At 35.0% G+C, this 15,987-nt stretch overlaps 1 protein-coding gene across 2 annotated transcripts in view; it reads right to left on the bottom strand.

Moving 5' to 3' along the window:
* Nucleotides 1–15,987, bottom strand: part of HECTD2 (HECT domain E3 ubiquitin protein ligase 2) — a 118,563-nt gene that overhangs the window by 48,843 nt on the left and 53,733 nt on the right. For both annotated transcript variants that reach the window (XM_072625132.1, XM_072625129.1), the window contains exons 5-8: nucleotides 9,901–10,003; nucleotides 9,384–9,473; nucleotides 7,541–7,605; nucleotides 2,259–2,304 (exon numbers count right to left, since the gene is read on the bottom strand). In XM_072625132.1, coding sequence (XP_072481233.1) covers nucleotides 2,259–2,304; nucleotides 7,541–7,605; nucleotides 9,384–9,473; nucleotides 9,901–10,003 — 304 coding nt within the window. The remainder of the gene's footprint in view (nucleotides 1–2,258; nucleotides 2,305–7,540; nucleotides 7,606–9,383; nucleotides 9,474–9,900; nucleotides 10,004–15,987) is intronic.

The raw sequence follows: 15,987 nt of genomic DNA, 5'->3' as shown, positions 1-15,987 counted from the left end.
GTGAATATCCTTTAATGCTTAAATTGTTTTTTCAAAATGTACAGAAAATCTCTAGAATTTTAGGGAAAATAATTACATTCATTAAAAAAAATTTTGAAAAGAGAGTAAAAGGAATGGGAAACATTATACATTTTCCAAGGGAGAATAAACTGTTAAATTGATGGAGAATAAATCTCAGAATCTCAGACAATAATTACAATAACTTAGTCATCTGCCTATAGCTCAAACGAATAGCAAAGTATAATAGCAACTGTAGAGTATAATAACATTAAACCTTCAGTCCCTTACCTTTCCCTCTCTCAAGCTATCTTTCTCCCTCTTATTTTTAAGAAGTTCCCCCTTATTTTTTATTGGCTATCATTATTTATCAATACTACTGTGACTTAACTTATATATGACTATGAATCACAGAACATCACAATCCTGAAAGCATCCAAATCCCAAGGGAACCAAGGGGCAATGGTAAAATACCCAGGATGGGTCTAAGTAGTTTACAGCACATTACCAACAATCACTCCCAGGTAAGAAGTGGTGTAACAGACATCATCTAGGAAACATCTAACTGTAAAGGGAGGTGAAGCACAGTAAGGGACAGCAGAGCGGACAGCTCAAGTGCTACACTCCTCCCCAGAGAAAGTTAAAGGAGTCTCTAGTAACTTGGGCAGATCCTCTTTGGACAAGTCATGGTTTGACATAGAGTCCTTCAGTCAATTAACATTTACTGATATGTACCAGGTACCATGCTGAGCACTAGGGCTAAAAAAAAAAGGCAAAAGACATCTGCTCTAAAGGAGCTCACAATTACACAGAATGAGAAGGCATAAGTAGTCTGTGATATTTACTGATGGAGGAAGTGTTCATATTGATTAGATTTCATATTTGCTGAAGTAGGACTCAACTAAAAATAAGATCTAATTTGACAAAAATACTTGGAAAGTAAATGCTGATTCTTAATGCAAACTTAAACTACTGTGCATGTATGTCCTAATTTCCCAAACATATTTCCAATTTATCCAGAATATGTCATGTTTCTATGTAATTGTTTACATATTCTTTCTCTCATTAGATTGTAAACTCTTTGAGGAAATGACCTGTTTTAGCATAGTGTCTGGCACACAGGAGGTACTTAATGCTTGTTTTGTTGCTGAATTGATAGTTTCTATATGTCAACTTCTAAATACCAATGTTTCAAATACAGGTAAGTAAACTAAAAAGTAAATTTCCAAATGCTTCTAAGGTTCTGAAGTAACTTTCTAAGACCTAGGTCATTATTTCAAAATGTACAAAAACACCTAGAAGAATTCCATAGGACAATTTCAATTGTTGAAAAGCAGAAATTGGAAAAAGAAGGGAGATGGCTAGATTACAGATTTTCAAAAGACAAGTCACAATAAGTAGCTTAGTCTGAGGTTCATAACTCAAACGAACAGATGGATATGACAAGAGTAGAAACTTTCCTTGTCTCTCCATCCCTGTCTATTGTTCCTTCTGTCTCAGTATCTGCTCTGTTCTTTCTCCTCTACTGTATCTCTTGCTCCTTTTTTTCTTCCTTTATCTTTTCCTATCTTTTACTCTCTTCTCCTCCCTCCTCCCTTTTTCTCTTTTTAAATCATTCATGGTATAGAAATGAATTTAATAACTTTTCATTTCTTTCATGCTGTTCTTAATTTAAATTTAATTTAATTTTAAATTAAATTAAATGTTAATCTTAATTAGATAAGATGTATATATGCTTTCTTTCTTAAAAAAATAAACCACAAAACAAAAACAAATTTTAGATGCTTGTATCTATAGACATCAATTGCTCCCCCTACAATGATTCTGTGTTCCTCATACGTTCCTCTTCCCAAAAGTTCCGTACGTAGACAAAAGTCTATAGTTTCTCACAAAACAGCTTTCTCAAACATTTCTGAGAAGAAATAGGAAAGTTTGAGATCCAGCAACTACGAGAAAGTAAATAAAGAGCAGGAATTTTTTAACTCTCAGGCCAAATATAAGAAGGAAAAGAGAAGCTTCTTTTACACTGTGTTCTGGTCACATGTGCAACTAAAGTGCAAGCGGCAATGAAAGTAGTTAAAACCACTTTGACTAAGATTCATTTTACAAATTTGTCAACAGTCTTAGCTCACAAATGATTTCAGTTCTCTAAAACAGTGAGATATTCTCACCCAAATGAACAGTTTATATTTTTATTGCACTGTGTTATACACACAGGTTTACATGACCTGAATCACTTAGCTCAGTTTTTATTGTCTTACCTGTAAGAGTATAAAATATGCTCTAAGATCATCTTTTGATCGTGGTCTGAAAAGAAACAGAAATCTGATCAGTGACTATGATGAATATTAAATCCCTACTGAATTGGTCAGTAAAGGTTGGCCATAAGAACTGAGTCATGCCAAAGGAGCTTACGACTGCTGGGGTTAGGAAGGGAAGGGTTAGCTAGACAAGGAGTGACAGGCATAAAGATGTTATCTACTATTATTTTGTCCCCCAAATAATTACATGAGGAATCTTTCTAGGCCTCCATTTCCTACCTGCCAGATGAGGAGGCTGGACTAGATAACCTTAAATGTATGTTTCAGGTTGAACACTCATTCACATGCTTCTTCACAAACTATAAAGAAAAGAGTATGGCTATGGACTGCTCCAGAAAGAAATGGCACATTTGAGCAGAGATTTGCTGTTCTGAAAACCAAGAGAGAAGTGGACCAGGTTATTTCCAGACACTGTGGCTCAAAGCAATGAGGTAAGTGCAAATTGGTGCTAACGAGATATTTTTAAATTCTCCTTAACCCATAATTACTACTTGAGGCCACTAGGTGGTACAGTGGATAGAGTGCTTGAGTTCAAATTTGGCCTCAGTCACTTGGGCAAATCATTTAGGCTTTGTTTGCCTCAGTTTCCTCAAATGTAAAATGGGGATAATAACAGCACCCACCTCCCAGGGTTGTTGTGAAGATCAAATGAGATAATAATTGCAAAGTACTTACTGAGCAAAGTGCCTGGCATATTGTAGGTGCTATGTAGTTGCTGCTGCTGCTGCTGCTGCTACTACTACTACTACTACTACTACTACTACTACTACTACTACTACTACTACTACTACTACTACTACTACTACTACACTACTGCTGCTACTGTTATTACTGCTCTGACTACTACTGCTACTTCTGCTGCCACTACTGCTACTGCTACTGCTGCTGCTGCTACTACTACCACCACTCCACCACTACTATTACTACTACTACTAGTACTACTGCTACTAATATTTTTACTACTTCAAATATTGTGAGAAAAACTTGGGACCAAAGTAAAGTCAACACAGTAAAGTTGAAGAACAAGGCAACTTTTCTCTACTTAAAGTTTATTTTTTTGATTTGTGCTATGTGGTCATCTTTTGTTTCATCTTTTATGTCTGATAAGTGAGTTAATGAATTTTAATTTTTATGAAAAATATAGTTTAATATAAATAATGGTATAGTACTTCCTTTTAGTTCTTAGTAGTTCAGTCCTAAATCTAATTTCTGTAGTTTAATGTTTTTATTACTATAAGACTTATACTAGTAGTGTGACTTGGTCAACAGCAAATTAAAATGTGAAGTCAGAGGTCACAAAGGTAGTGCCTGGCACATAATAACTCTGTACTAATCATTTGTAGATTGACTGATTACTGTACATTACTACTTTATAAACTTTGAAGTAACCACTTGAAGTAGTTCTGATAATCTTTGGAGAACTAGAATAAAACTTAATCTATAATAAAACCAAGGAAACTTTCAAATCAGATTGCCAAGTTTGGTGAAAAGACTTAAAACTAACCAATTTCAAAAATGTTACACTGAAAAGGATTCTTGTATTTCTTTTGACACTAAGTATAGTACAAAAAAACTTTTGTGCGCAATAGAAGACTCACTGTGAAACTTCTTTTAGTGGGTGTTATCATGTAGGCACTGCCTAATTTGCTGAAAGCACATGCATGGTATGACACTGAAGTTTTTACAGGAGTTCCTAGAATGACTAATTTCAACACTGACATTACTCAACTTCGAACACCCAATTTAAGAACATAATATACATGTGAATAATCAATTCATACCATTCTGGAAGTGAGCTCTCCTAACATGCCAAGGAATACTACCTGAGCAATACAACATGGCAAACAAAACCTCATTGCAAGTTAGACTTAGAATTGGTTGTATGACTACATTAAAAGAGTTCATAAGATTACAGATTAGTGTTTAAAAGAGACCCCCTTTAAAAAAAAGGTCTCTTTTTTTAACCTCTTCATTTTACAGGTGAAGAAATGGGGTTCCAGGAAGTAGACCTCACTTAAGTAACTTGAGCAGGTCACACACTGTCAGTATGACTAGAGGTCCCTAGTGGAGTACCCACAGTGCTATTTAATATTTTCTAATCAGTTACTTAGATAAAGACACAAATGACTCTCCCAACAAATTTTCAGATGACATCGAGCTGGGATAGATTGCTAACACGCTGAATGACAAGGTCAGCATCTAAAAGGATCCTGACAAGCTAGCCTGGGCTGCATTCAATGAAATGAAACTCAAAATGTGGAGTCATACACATGGGTACAAAAACCAAACTTCCTCAGTATAAGATGAGAGAGGTACTGATAGATGGCAGTTGTTTATGGGTTAGCAGTGTGCTCTGACTGCTAGGAGAGCTCATGTGCTCTTGGGCAGCATTAAAAGGAGAAAAGCTTTCAGAAATAAGGGGCCAATAGTCCCACAATATCAAGAGTTCTCAAAATTATGTCAACAACTCCTCTGACAGCTTGGTGAAACCTGTGGATCCTTCTCAGAATGAGATCTTTAAATGCATAAAATAAAATGAGTGGATTACAAAGGGAAATAGTTACCACACTATTTCATAAAAACAGTTCACACCCCAGACTGAGAACTCCTGCCATACACGCTGTCAGACTTCATCTGGGATACTGTGCTCAATACCAGGAATTCTGGGAACACAGTTTAAGAAGGACAGACATGGGGGAGTGTCCAGAGGAGGGCAAACAGGACAAAAGGCCTTGAGTTCATGACAAATGAGGATTGTTTGAAGAAACAACAGATGTCTTGCCTGGAGGAGAGAAAACTCATGGTAGTTCTCCGACTATTTGAAAGGCTGTCACATGGAAAAGGGATCCAACTTGCTCTGTTTGGCCCTGGGGGCACAACTAGTAGAAACGGGCATTCTGGCAAAGACTGGAGAACCCATTATCAGCTGTGGGGATTCAGCATGGTGATGAGTTGTACTACATGGCCACTGGGCTCCCTTTCAACTCTCAAACTCTATGATTCCTCAGCTTTAGGTATTAGGCCTTCCACAATCTGTCACCGACCTCCCTTTTCATACTTATTTTCTAATCAAATTGGGTTGTGAGTTATTCTCCAAACACAGGACTCTCATCTCCTGCCTCTGCACAAGCTGAGGCTCAGTCTGGAGTGTTTTCCCTCCTCACTGATGCCTCATAAAGCCCTGTTCTGTCTTCAGTTTCAGATCAGATGCCTCCTCCTGGGGAAGCAAGCCTTCCCAAATCTTCTCAGTTATTAATTCTCTCCTGAGCCGATGTGTGGACCTGTTGCACCCTCTAAGTAGAAAACAAGCTCCTTAAGAGTAGGGATTTTTTTTTGTCTTGTTTTCTCCTACATGATATGTATTTAATTTGCTCAGTTGAAGTGGAAGAGGAAAAATAAAGAAACAAATTTAAGTGCACAAGTTTTTTTTTTTTTCTAGCTTAATCGCTCAATTTGATTGGCTGACAGGACTTGGAAGGTTGAGGCCCTGGGCCTTGAATCTGCTTCTTAATATTTTACCTAGTACAGCCTCCTTGGTTATGCTCTGGCTGTGTTGCTGGACTACATTGTACAACTCCCTACAGTCTTTCCTTTTATCACCAGCCTTAGCACGGTAGGGGACTAATAAATGCTTGCTAACTTACTGACTGACCCACAGCCTTTTGGCTCCTCTCATGCATTCCCTGGTCTATGAAGGAGGGCTTTTTTTAATTTGCCCCTGGGATCCAGATTATCCTTCACTTACCTTGCAGCTATACTTCTGCTTGCTTTCCTGAAAGTTCACATGGCACTGGGCTCATGGAAGGTCTTACATTTGATTCACTCCTCCAACATGGGTTTGGTTTGCGTGATGAGCAATAAGTAGCTGGTTGTTAAGGCTGGTTCTACTTTTCAGCAAAACCTTGTTTCTTCACCTCTTTTTCTGATTTAGCATCTTATCACTTCACTAATAGACACGTAGCTTTGATGGTGGATAAAAGTGAATCATAGAAAAAGCCTTAATGAGTGAAACCTCCACATTTAAAAGATGAGAAAACAGGGACCCAGAGAGACTTGCCCAGGGTCATACCTTCTCTGGAGTACCTCTCTTCACATCATAATAGCTCCTTCCAGTGGCTGGAGAAAATTTCCCTGATATCTACCTGCTTCAAGACTCTTGCCCAGAAAGTGTCTGTTTCTTGTCTGAAGCATCAACTATTCTTGGTTCATTTTGTAAAAGGACTGGCAGGTCCAAATCCCCATGAAAAATTAAACATTTTCTATTTTAGGCTATCAATCTATCTATCTTTCTTTTTCTCTCCAATAAGGCATCACACAATTCCTCTTAGAAGAATGATTTATAACAGCAGTTCTATGATTGAGAGAGGGGGGAATGGCACTGTGGGACAGTCTGGATATGTGATTTCATCAGTTTGGATAATACCCGCTGTGGAAAAATTCACCTACCAATGCAGATCAACAACTCATCCATAATTTGCCATTTTAGAGAGTTATGTAGGGAACTGAGAGACTGTGACTTGTCCATGGTTACTTGTTTATGAGTTATGTACACCATCTCTCTTGCGATATGCGATAACAAGATAATTTACACATACAATCAAAATAACGGACATTTGCCAAGGCTTCACAGAAGGATCCCAGCCTTACTTCTATTCTAACAAGGTTCAAAGTACTTCTTTTCACCTGCAAATCTGTTGTGCAAATAAGGAACAACAAATTAATTTGTCTTTAAGACAGGATGGATTTGTAGTCAGAGAATAGGGTTTGAATTCCAGTTCTGCTACCTACTACCTTATGACCTTTGGAAAGCCAATTGACCTACCTAGGCCTTGGTTTCCTCATGTGAGAAATGAAGGAGTTTGAGGAGATTGTCCCAAAGTTCCTTTAACTTTAAATCTATGATCCTAAGAGCTTTTCTCTAGGTTCTGAAGCATTAGAATGGAATTTTTAATGATGCATTTATTTTCAAAACAGGATTATAAAAAATTTGGATGGCTCATGTTGTCATTAAAGAATAACTAATTTTGTAGGTATGGTATTAGAAATTGTTTAATGAGAAATTAAGGTGAATTTCTAAGAAAAAAAACCCTATTAAATAATATTGTATTTTACCTTAAATGGAAATATTTCAATTTGATATTTTAAAAGTATAAGCTACTTATAAACACCTTACTTAGTATTAGGGAGTTAAAATTTAATTATAAAATAAATAATATACTTACCCTTTCCATTCTCTTAATAGACTGTTAATGATACCCTTCAGTACTGACTTCTGAATATCTTGAGGCTATAAAATAAAGAAAACCAAAATGTTGGCACCTAACTATGTGAAAAAAATTACTTTTTTTATGTTAGGTACATTTATAGTTTTAACTGGGAAAAAACTATATTTGATCTGTAATACTGTTATAGCACAGTAAGAAAAATAAAAAGGTTTTGCATTCTCTTTCTAGATAGCCTTAAACCCAAAGTACTCTGGAGCATTGGACAATAAGTTCCCACCCACCTAGCACAGAGTGGATGTAATATCTAAATAGCAATTGTTTCTCTTTTACCCAGGAACCCTGAGAGTCTTTCCCTCCCAGTTTGATTTTTTTTTTTTATTAAAGGGGCCATCCCTTGAGTAACTTAAAGAAGCCTCTTCACTGAATGGTTGTATCTCACTCAAAGTAAGATTGTGATAAGACCTCAGCCTGAAAGGGCCAGGTCTCACACTGCATCCTGGACCATCTTCAGTCGTCCTGATGAATATCAGGCCACTGAACCCAGATGGCTCGGGAGAAGAAAGTGAGGTTGGTGACCTTGCACAGCCTTCCCTCACTCAAATCAAAGTCCACTGCAAGTCATGTCATCATCTTGATATCATGATCCTCTTCGAGAATGAAGGACAAATACAACAACAACCCATGAGGGTAATATGACAAGAATACAAATAAAAAGAGACCATATTTAACGCAAAAATTAAAGTTGCATATAATTTATTGTACTAACACCCCTTCAGCATTGCCCAAGTTATGTAAATATTTGTTCTTAATTGTCACAAAATGATGCAATTAAAACCAAAATGGCAAGATGAGAATTTTTATAAAGTAATGGAAAAAATCTTAAAATATTATTCAATTTAATAATACATTTTGTATAAATGCATTATATTAAATATTTTTACATAAAACATGCTGCACAACATATTTTTCAAACAATGTTAAATGTCACTCTAATGAATTATTTAATTTAAATAAAAATATTTAACACAGTTAACATACTAAAACCTTGGTAAGGACAATTTTTTATGTGTGCTGTGCTTTCGTAAAAGGTGTATGACAAGAAAAATACTCATCTCTGCGATTCATTAAAAAAAACTACTTCTTCATATCAAAAATCTTCAGTGGCTCTCAAATGTATATGGAATAAAAATTCAAACTCTTTAACCTTATATTCAAGACCTTTCCAGATCTAACAACGTTTCCAACCTGATCCTGATTTTGCTGGTCAAACTATGAGAATGATTTGACTGATATATTGACAAGCGTAGCCTTCTTCACCTCTAGAACAACTCTCTAAACTATTAGCGCATCTTAACCTAGCTTACATTTGACTGCTATATCTAATAGGCATCTGTTGACACATTTAAAAAACCCTGCAGCCTCCTTTACTCTGCTAAGTATAAAACAGAACTAGCCCTAGTCCCAAACTTATATTCTTAAATTACGTAAACAGTCAGGAAGTATGCTTCTTTGTGGAGAAAATGGGCAACTGGCAGAACTTTTTGGCACATGTATTTTATATCCTTTCTGTGTCTGCCACTGCTTTGTGCATCACCAATAAAGATGACAGCTGAATTTAAGTAGTGCATAGTTGTACTTTTCTATTCTTTGAGATCTCCATTTATCCTCTTCTTGAAAAACTCAATGAATTTCATGGCTTTAAATATCACTTTACATAGGTAATTTCCCAATCTATTATCTTTAGGTTTAAAAAAGTTAAATTCTACAGCTTATAAATTCACTAAACACTTTAGAACATTTATATATGTGTATTTTAAATAATTTATTTTATAATACTTACAGTATTTAGTAAAGCATCATAAACAGCATTCACAAATTTGGCATTAATGCCAGAATCTTCAATGGTATTGAATGGGGCATTGGCATCTTTCTGCAAAGTCAATTAAACAGATGAATCAATTAAACAGTCGAATATGTCATATAAGTTTATAAAAGTAGTTCTTAGTAATAAAATTGAAACTATATCTACTCTTTTTTGTTCTGATGGTGTAAAAGAATCTTTTTATAAAAAATTACTTATATTGAAAATGAAGCTATTTATATGTATACATATGTGGGTATATATGCATATATATTCATTTTTGAAGCCTGAAAAAGAACCATAGAGTAATATCTGTACCAATAACAGACCAGAATAGTTTTTGTATAGGATTTAAATCATTAGTTCAAAGACATTTGTTTTAAAAGCTGCTTAATTCTGAAGTGCAGAAAACAAGGCAAAGGGCAAAGTAATCATGTTTTTGTGAAGAATTTTAAATTAAGAAAGTACAACATGGATTAGAAAACTATCAATTAACCTTAAATGTAGCACTGAGCTCCAGGAAAGAATCAAATGTTGTTAGATAAAAATCATGGACCTCTTTCCATTCTCCTGATGACTTGACTTTTTCTACATCTTCCCTAAAATGAAAAGTAAAGATCACTTTAATAGACATAAACTTAATACACACATAATTACAGTATACTCTCATTCAAAAATAGTATTTTCCCTAAGTGAATACTGAAGTTTTTTTTTCTTCTTCAGGATTAGCATCTTGTTATTTGATCTTAAATACAGTTTCATGATATGGTGATTTCTAAATTAGATTACAATATCACTCCACCTCCAATTTTGCCTCAGTCCTATCTCACCCTGCCTAATGTAGCCAAGTGCCTAGTCGACAAGGACATGATGCATATCCATGTCTAAAGAGGGTTCTATTTTTTGAGTAAGTTCCTACTATAGCTATTATTTATCCCTTGTAAAGCATTTGCCTTCATCATGTTTCTTTTTCATGAGAAACAATAATTTACATTTATATAGCTTTTTCTAATTACTTTTTTCCTTTTTTTTTTTCTTTTCCTTATTGCAGCCTAGTGAGACTTGAAGAAGTATAGAAATAAAAGCAAAGACAAGGCTGGTTAGTTAGTAGTGAAACTGGCATTAGAATTCAAATCTCCTGATAGTAATACTGTCTTAACTAACGTCATTTGAAATTCTAATAAATGTATTTCCTTCATTAACCTGCATGAAAATATCAACCTAGACTATAAGTAAATATATGTGAAGTATGAATGGAAATAGTTCATACCTTGGATTAAAAAACAAAAATAAATGCTGAATTGGGCTTCAGTTGAGGGATCACTGGATTGGAGTAGAAGGACCAGGGTTTAAATTTCACCTCTGGTACTCATCTTCTGTATCTTAGTTCCTTCATTTCTGAAAGGAGAGAGTTGGTCTAAGCCACTCTTCTAGTTTTAAATCTACAGTATTATGATTCTAATAATTTAAATTGGTGGTCTTCAAGTATGGAGGTACATAAGAATCTAAAGATCCAAACAGGGCACACCACAGACTTGGAGGCACTGATACTGTGATGATTCTATGGTTTTGTCCATGTAATTGGGATGGTAGGAAAAGTACATACTGGAACTGGAAGATGACATTTGAATTCTGACCCTGCCACCTACTGCCTACACAGCCCTAGGCAAATCATAGTTTCTCTGAGTCTGATTCCTCAGCTGTAAAATGAGAGGTTTGTACCCAATGATCTCCAATGGGTTTTTCAGCTCTAGTTCCCACCATCCCTCCAATAAAGAAAACTGAAACCTCAAGACCACCATCTCATCTAATGTGATTCTCATTTGAGTCTTTCCATAAATCTCAATAGTCTGAGAATGTTTTCTGTTTCTCTGGATATCTTGGGGTTAACAATCAAGGCAATACTAGTAATGGATATTTAGATAGTGTTTTAAGGTATACAAAGCACTTGACATATATGATCTCATTTGACCCTCACAACTCCGTGAGGCAGCTGGGTGGTACAGTGGTTACAGTACTAGATTTGGGGTTCAGTAAAATAACAAAGCCAAAGTTCAAATCCTGCAACTGACACTGCCCACCTATGGACCCTGGGCAAGTCACCTGACCTTTTTCATCTGTAAAAGGGTATCTGTGAGAACCAAATAAGATAATACATATAAAATGCTTTGCAAACCTTAAAGTGCTATATATAAATGTTAGCTATTAATATTATTACTACAGGGTTAATGTGGCATTACAGATAGACTACTAAATAAATGCGCTGTTATTATTACTTTTCTGGTACTATAAGGCAAAACTCTGGTTATTATAACCCTAGCTACAGTGTCCTTGAAACCACCCTAGCCCAATAAAAAGTATAATGAAAGCCAAAAATAAGTGCAACTACTTATCTGCATTATAACTAGATTTTGTCATATCATATAAGTGTAGGGTTCTACATGAAAGCTTTAAAAAAAGGTAGCTAAAGAGTAAGAATTTTTCAGAGGTTATCCAGCACTATCCAGGGAAGAGTGTATCCTAACTGAGCAATATAAATATCCAATTTACTTAGCAGGTACATTCTTGTAAGAGTTGGATAATATAAAGTGTTATAGATATATTTTAAGTCACTAAATGATCATAATCATTTATATCACTAATCATATGATCAATTTAATCATCTAACTAAAATAATTTAAATCACACATTTTAAATAACAATTAACCATTAATTGTTTAAATTAAAACACAAATATATATTAAAAACATTTGTTGTCACAATATATTGGTTCATAAAAAACCATGTATTTATATTGTATCGCTTTTACAGGATTTCCCTCAAACTTTTAGAATAACCTTATTACAGAAAAATGATTCACTGTTCATCATTATGGTAACTTCATTATTATTTAAAACACAGAAATAAAATATTATGAAAAATACAGATTTATGGGATAAATATGATTTAGGGAATACCTGAGAATTTGCAGGCATTTAGATTTCTCATTTCTCAATCCCAAAAAATAAAATCTGTTGCTGCTGTGGTTGTTTTTTTAATATATATTGTATAACTAATGTGTTCCATTGTTTGACTTCTCTATTTCTTAACAACTACTTAACTAGTCTGATGATTACTGTTTTGTAGCATAATATAACATATGATACTGCTAGGTATCCTTTTTTTCCATTAAAAAAAATTTTCCCATGAGATCTTGATCTTTTGTTCCACCAGATGAATTTTGTTATAATTTTGTCTAGTTCTATTAAGTAATGTGTTAGTAGTCTGACATGGCTCTGAATCTGTAAAATATATTTCATCTTATACTAGTATAGCCCAGCCATGAAAAATTAATTACTTTAAAATTATTTAAATTTCCCTTTAGTTCTGTAAAAAGTGTTTTGTAGTTGCATTTACATAATTCCTGTATATGTCTCAGTAAACAAACTCTCAGATATACACATTCTGTAGCAGTTCTGAATGGAATTTCTTTTTCTATTTCAATTCAATTCAATAAACATTTATTAAATACCTACTGTGTGCCAGGTACTATACGAAGTAAGCACTAAGGATAAAACTAAGAAATGAGAGCCCCTCTTCCCAAGGAGTTTGCAGGCTAATGGGGGAAGACAAAACTTAAAAGGAAGCTGGGAAGGCAGTTAGGGGGCAGTGAGGGGCATCTTGTTCCATGGAGTTGAAACCAAGCAGAGTTGCAGATGGAGAGTGGAGGGAGTCAAAAATCCAATTTTCTGCCCTCTGTGAAGGAAGGCTTTGGAAGGAGCTTAGTACTCTACCCTTCAGCTTTGTATCAGAGGGGAGAGAAGGCTGATGGAAGTGAGAAGGTGGCTGAGCAGCCAAGGTTAAGTTAGCAGCACAGTGATGAGATTAAAAGTTTTCCCACTTCTGCTGGGAAGAGCATCTGATTAATTTTGTATACTTACATAATGCCCTGCTAATTTTATTGTAATGGTTTCTACAAATATTAAAATTTTGTCTCTAAGATTCTCTAAGTAAACTATTCTATATCATCGTCAAAAAGCATCAATTTCGTTTCTTTGTATTCTTCTTCCCTCAATTTATATTTTCTCATTGTACTGCGTTAGCCAGTATTTTTAGAACTATATTAAATACTAGTGATGACAACCGACACACTTGTTTTTACCTCTGAATGTACTGGAAAGGCCTCTAGTACTTATTTCTCTATTGCAAATGATAGTTACTCTTAGTCTCAGACTTTCATAAATGTGATTGGCCATCCTAGGAAAGGTTCATTTATTTATAGGCTTCCTAGATATTTTTTAAACATAAAAGAATATTATATTTTGTCAAAGGCATTTTGCCATTTATTGATGTAATCATGTGATTTTTGTTTTGTTATTAATATGGTCTATTATACAGTCACTTTCCTACAACCCTGCATTCATGGAATCAATCCTACCTGATCACAGTGTACAATACTTTAAAAATATGGCTGCAGCCTCTTTGTTAACATTTTATTCAATATTTTTACAAATATTTTAATTAGGGATAGTTTTACTTTTAGGAATATAGTTTTCTTTCTCTGACCTCTTTCTCTCTGGTTTTAAGTATTAGGTATGTTGACTAATGAAACTGCACAGCACAGAGATACTCTTGGTACAAACTACTAAGCTAAATAAAATTGAGAAGGAACGATTAAAACTTTGTACACAGGCAACAGTTAAACAGTTTCTTCAAGAGTCTAAGAAAAGTGACAAACACTTAAAAATTAAGGTTGGTTAGAAATATAGGCTAGAGGTAGTTTTGAAAGAAAATGAGGCCATTAAAAAGTGATTTTTAGGGGTAAAGTAAAAGGAAACTCATACTCTCACTGCTGAAAGGGGCCTTAAAAATCAGATTCTCTATCTTTGCTTTATGGGCCCTGATGGCCATAGTAAAACCTAGCTACTTTCCTCTGGATTTTATCATGCCCCAGGAACCTCATCACTGGGCAAGACTGCTTTAACCTTGGTACTCACTCTTCATCAGTACCCTCTGTACCCAGCACCACTCTGAATGGAAGTGGAATGGAGAGCTCCTTGCAAAACTTCCACTTAAGGAGGGTGCTCAGGCCAGCCATCTCTGCATTGCCCACCCTACTACATGCATTTGGACTTTATCTTGCCCCTGGGGTACTTCTCTCCCCTCTCCCACCCCCAATTCCCTTTCCTTTTATGTGTTATCCTCCTAACATTGTTAGCTCCTTGAGGACTAGAACAATCTTTTAAATTTGTTTTTGTATTTGTATCCTACATGCTTAGCACAGTGCCTGGCACAAAGTAGGTGCTTAATAAATGCTTACTGACTGGCTTACTAGATTACATTTCTATAGCGCATCCCAGAGTTATCTAAGGTATTCAAGCTTAAAACTCCATGAGGACTTTTGGACATGCTGTATAGGTTTAAAGGCCTTCATACATTGTATAGGTTTAGAGGCCTTCACACACATTTTTACAACACTTAAGAAACAGATCATACAAATATTCTTATTGTCACTTTTCAAATGAGGACCTGAGGATCGGGGTGTTTAAGTGACTTGTCCAAGGTCATAAGCTGGTAAGATGTGGAGTAGGGATTCAAACTCAGGTCCTCCAACTGTATATTAAGCATCCTTTCCTTTATACCACATTCCCTCTATAAAATTCTTCTATGTCATTTCTGAAGCTTCCTTCTTTATCTAAAAGATAGTTTTTGAAAATAGAATTTTACATCTGCCATATTACACAGCTTTTAAGAAGCTTGTAGCTCTACAAAGTGCTGGCTACTGGAGGATTTATGGAGTCTTACTAATTGTATTGCAAATGCAAAAATAACTACTGACAATAGTACATGCCTGAGGTTGTGAGTCTAGCATATTATACCTACATGTGTGGTCTGCCCTTTGGTTGAAGTTTGACGGCCATTACTAAAGTCAAGTTTTTTAATCATCCCTTTTGCTTCATATTCTACACAATCAATAAACATTTATTAAGTCACTGCCATGTGACTGTCATACTTTCAAGTGCTCTCTGGCTCCTATTATTGCTTCTTGGAAACCAATCGCGAGCAATATTATTTTGTTCTATGTTTTTAGACACTATTCTGCTTTTTAAACTTTCTTTGCCTATTTGTTCAAATTATTAGTCATAAAATCTCATGAGTTTCAAATTTAAAAGATTGTTGTAAGGATCAAACAAGAAACATTACATATAATACTTATTGTCAGAAAGCACCATATAAATGTCATCTATTGTTGGTGTTATTACTAATAAGTGTCTCTATAAAATCCTCCTTATCCGAGCTGCTAAAACATGGAAAAATGAGTGGATTTTACTTCCTTTTTCCTGGGTCAACCAGGGTTAGTAGCAACAATGAGCAGTGAAAAAAATTGAAAAATAGAGAAGATGACAGCAAAAAGCTACAAATTGCATTATCACTCTGAATAATAAGAATTTGGCACGCAAAACATATTGATTAACTGATAAGAAGGCTAATAAACTAATGATAAACACCAATAACTGAGGAATTCTATGGTAACCCATGCACCTAACATCTTGCAAAAGTAAAAAGAACAGTATATTCTGTAAAAGTCTCAAGGACATGAAGA

The sequence above is a fragment of the Notamacropus eugenii genome, chromosome 1 (assembly GCF_028372415.1).
Source record: "Notamacropus eugenii isolate mMacEug1 chromosome 1, mMacEug1.pri_v2, whole genome shotgun sequence".
NCBI lineage: Eukaryota > Metazoa > Chordata > Mammalia > Diprotodontia > Macropodidae > Notamacropus > Notamacropus eugenii.
Note: the sequence above shows the minus strand (reverse complement) of the source record. Positions and strands in the feature narration are given on the sequence as shown.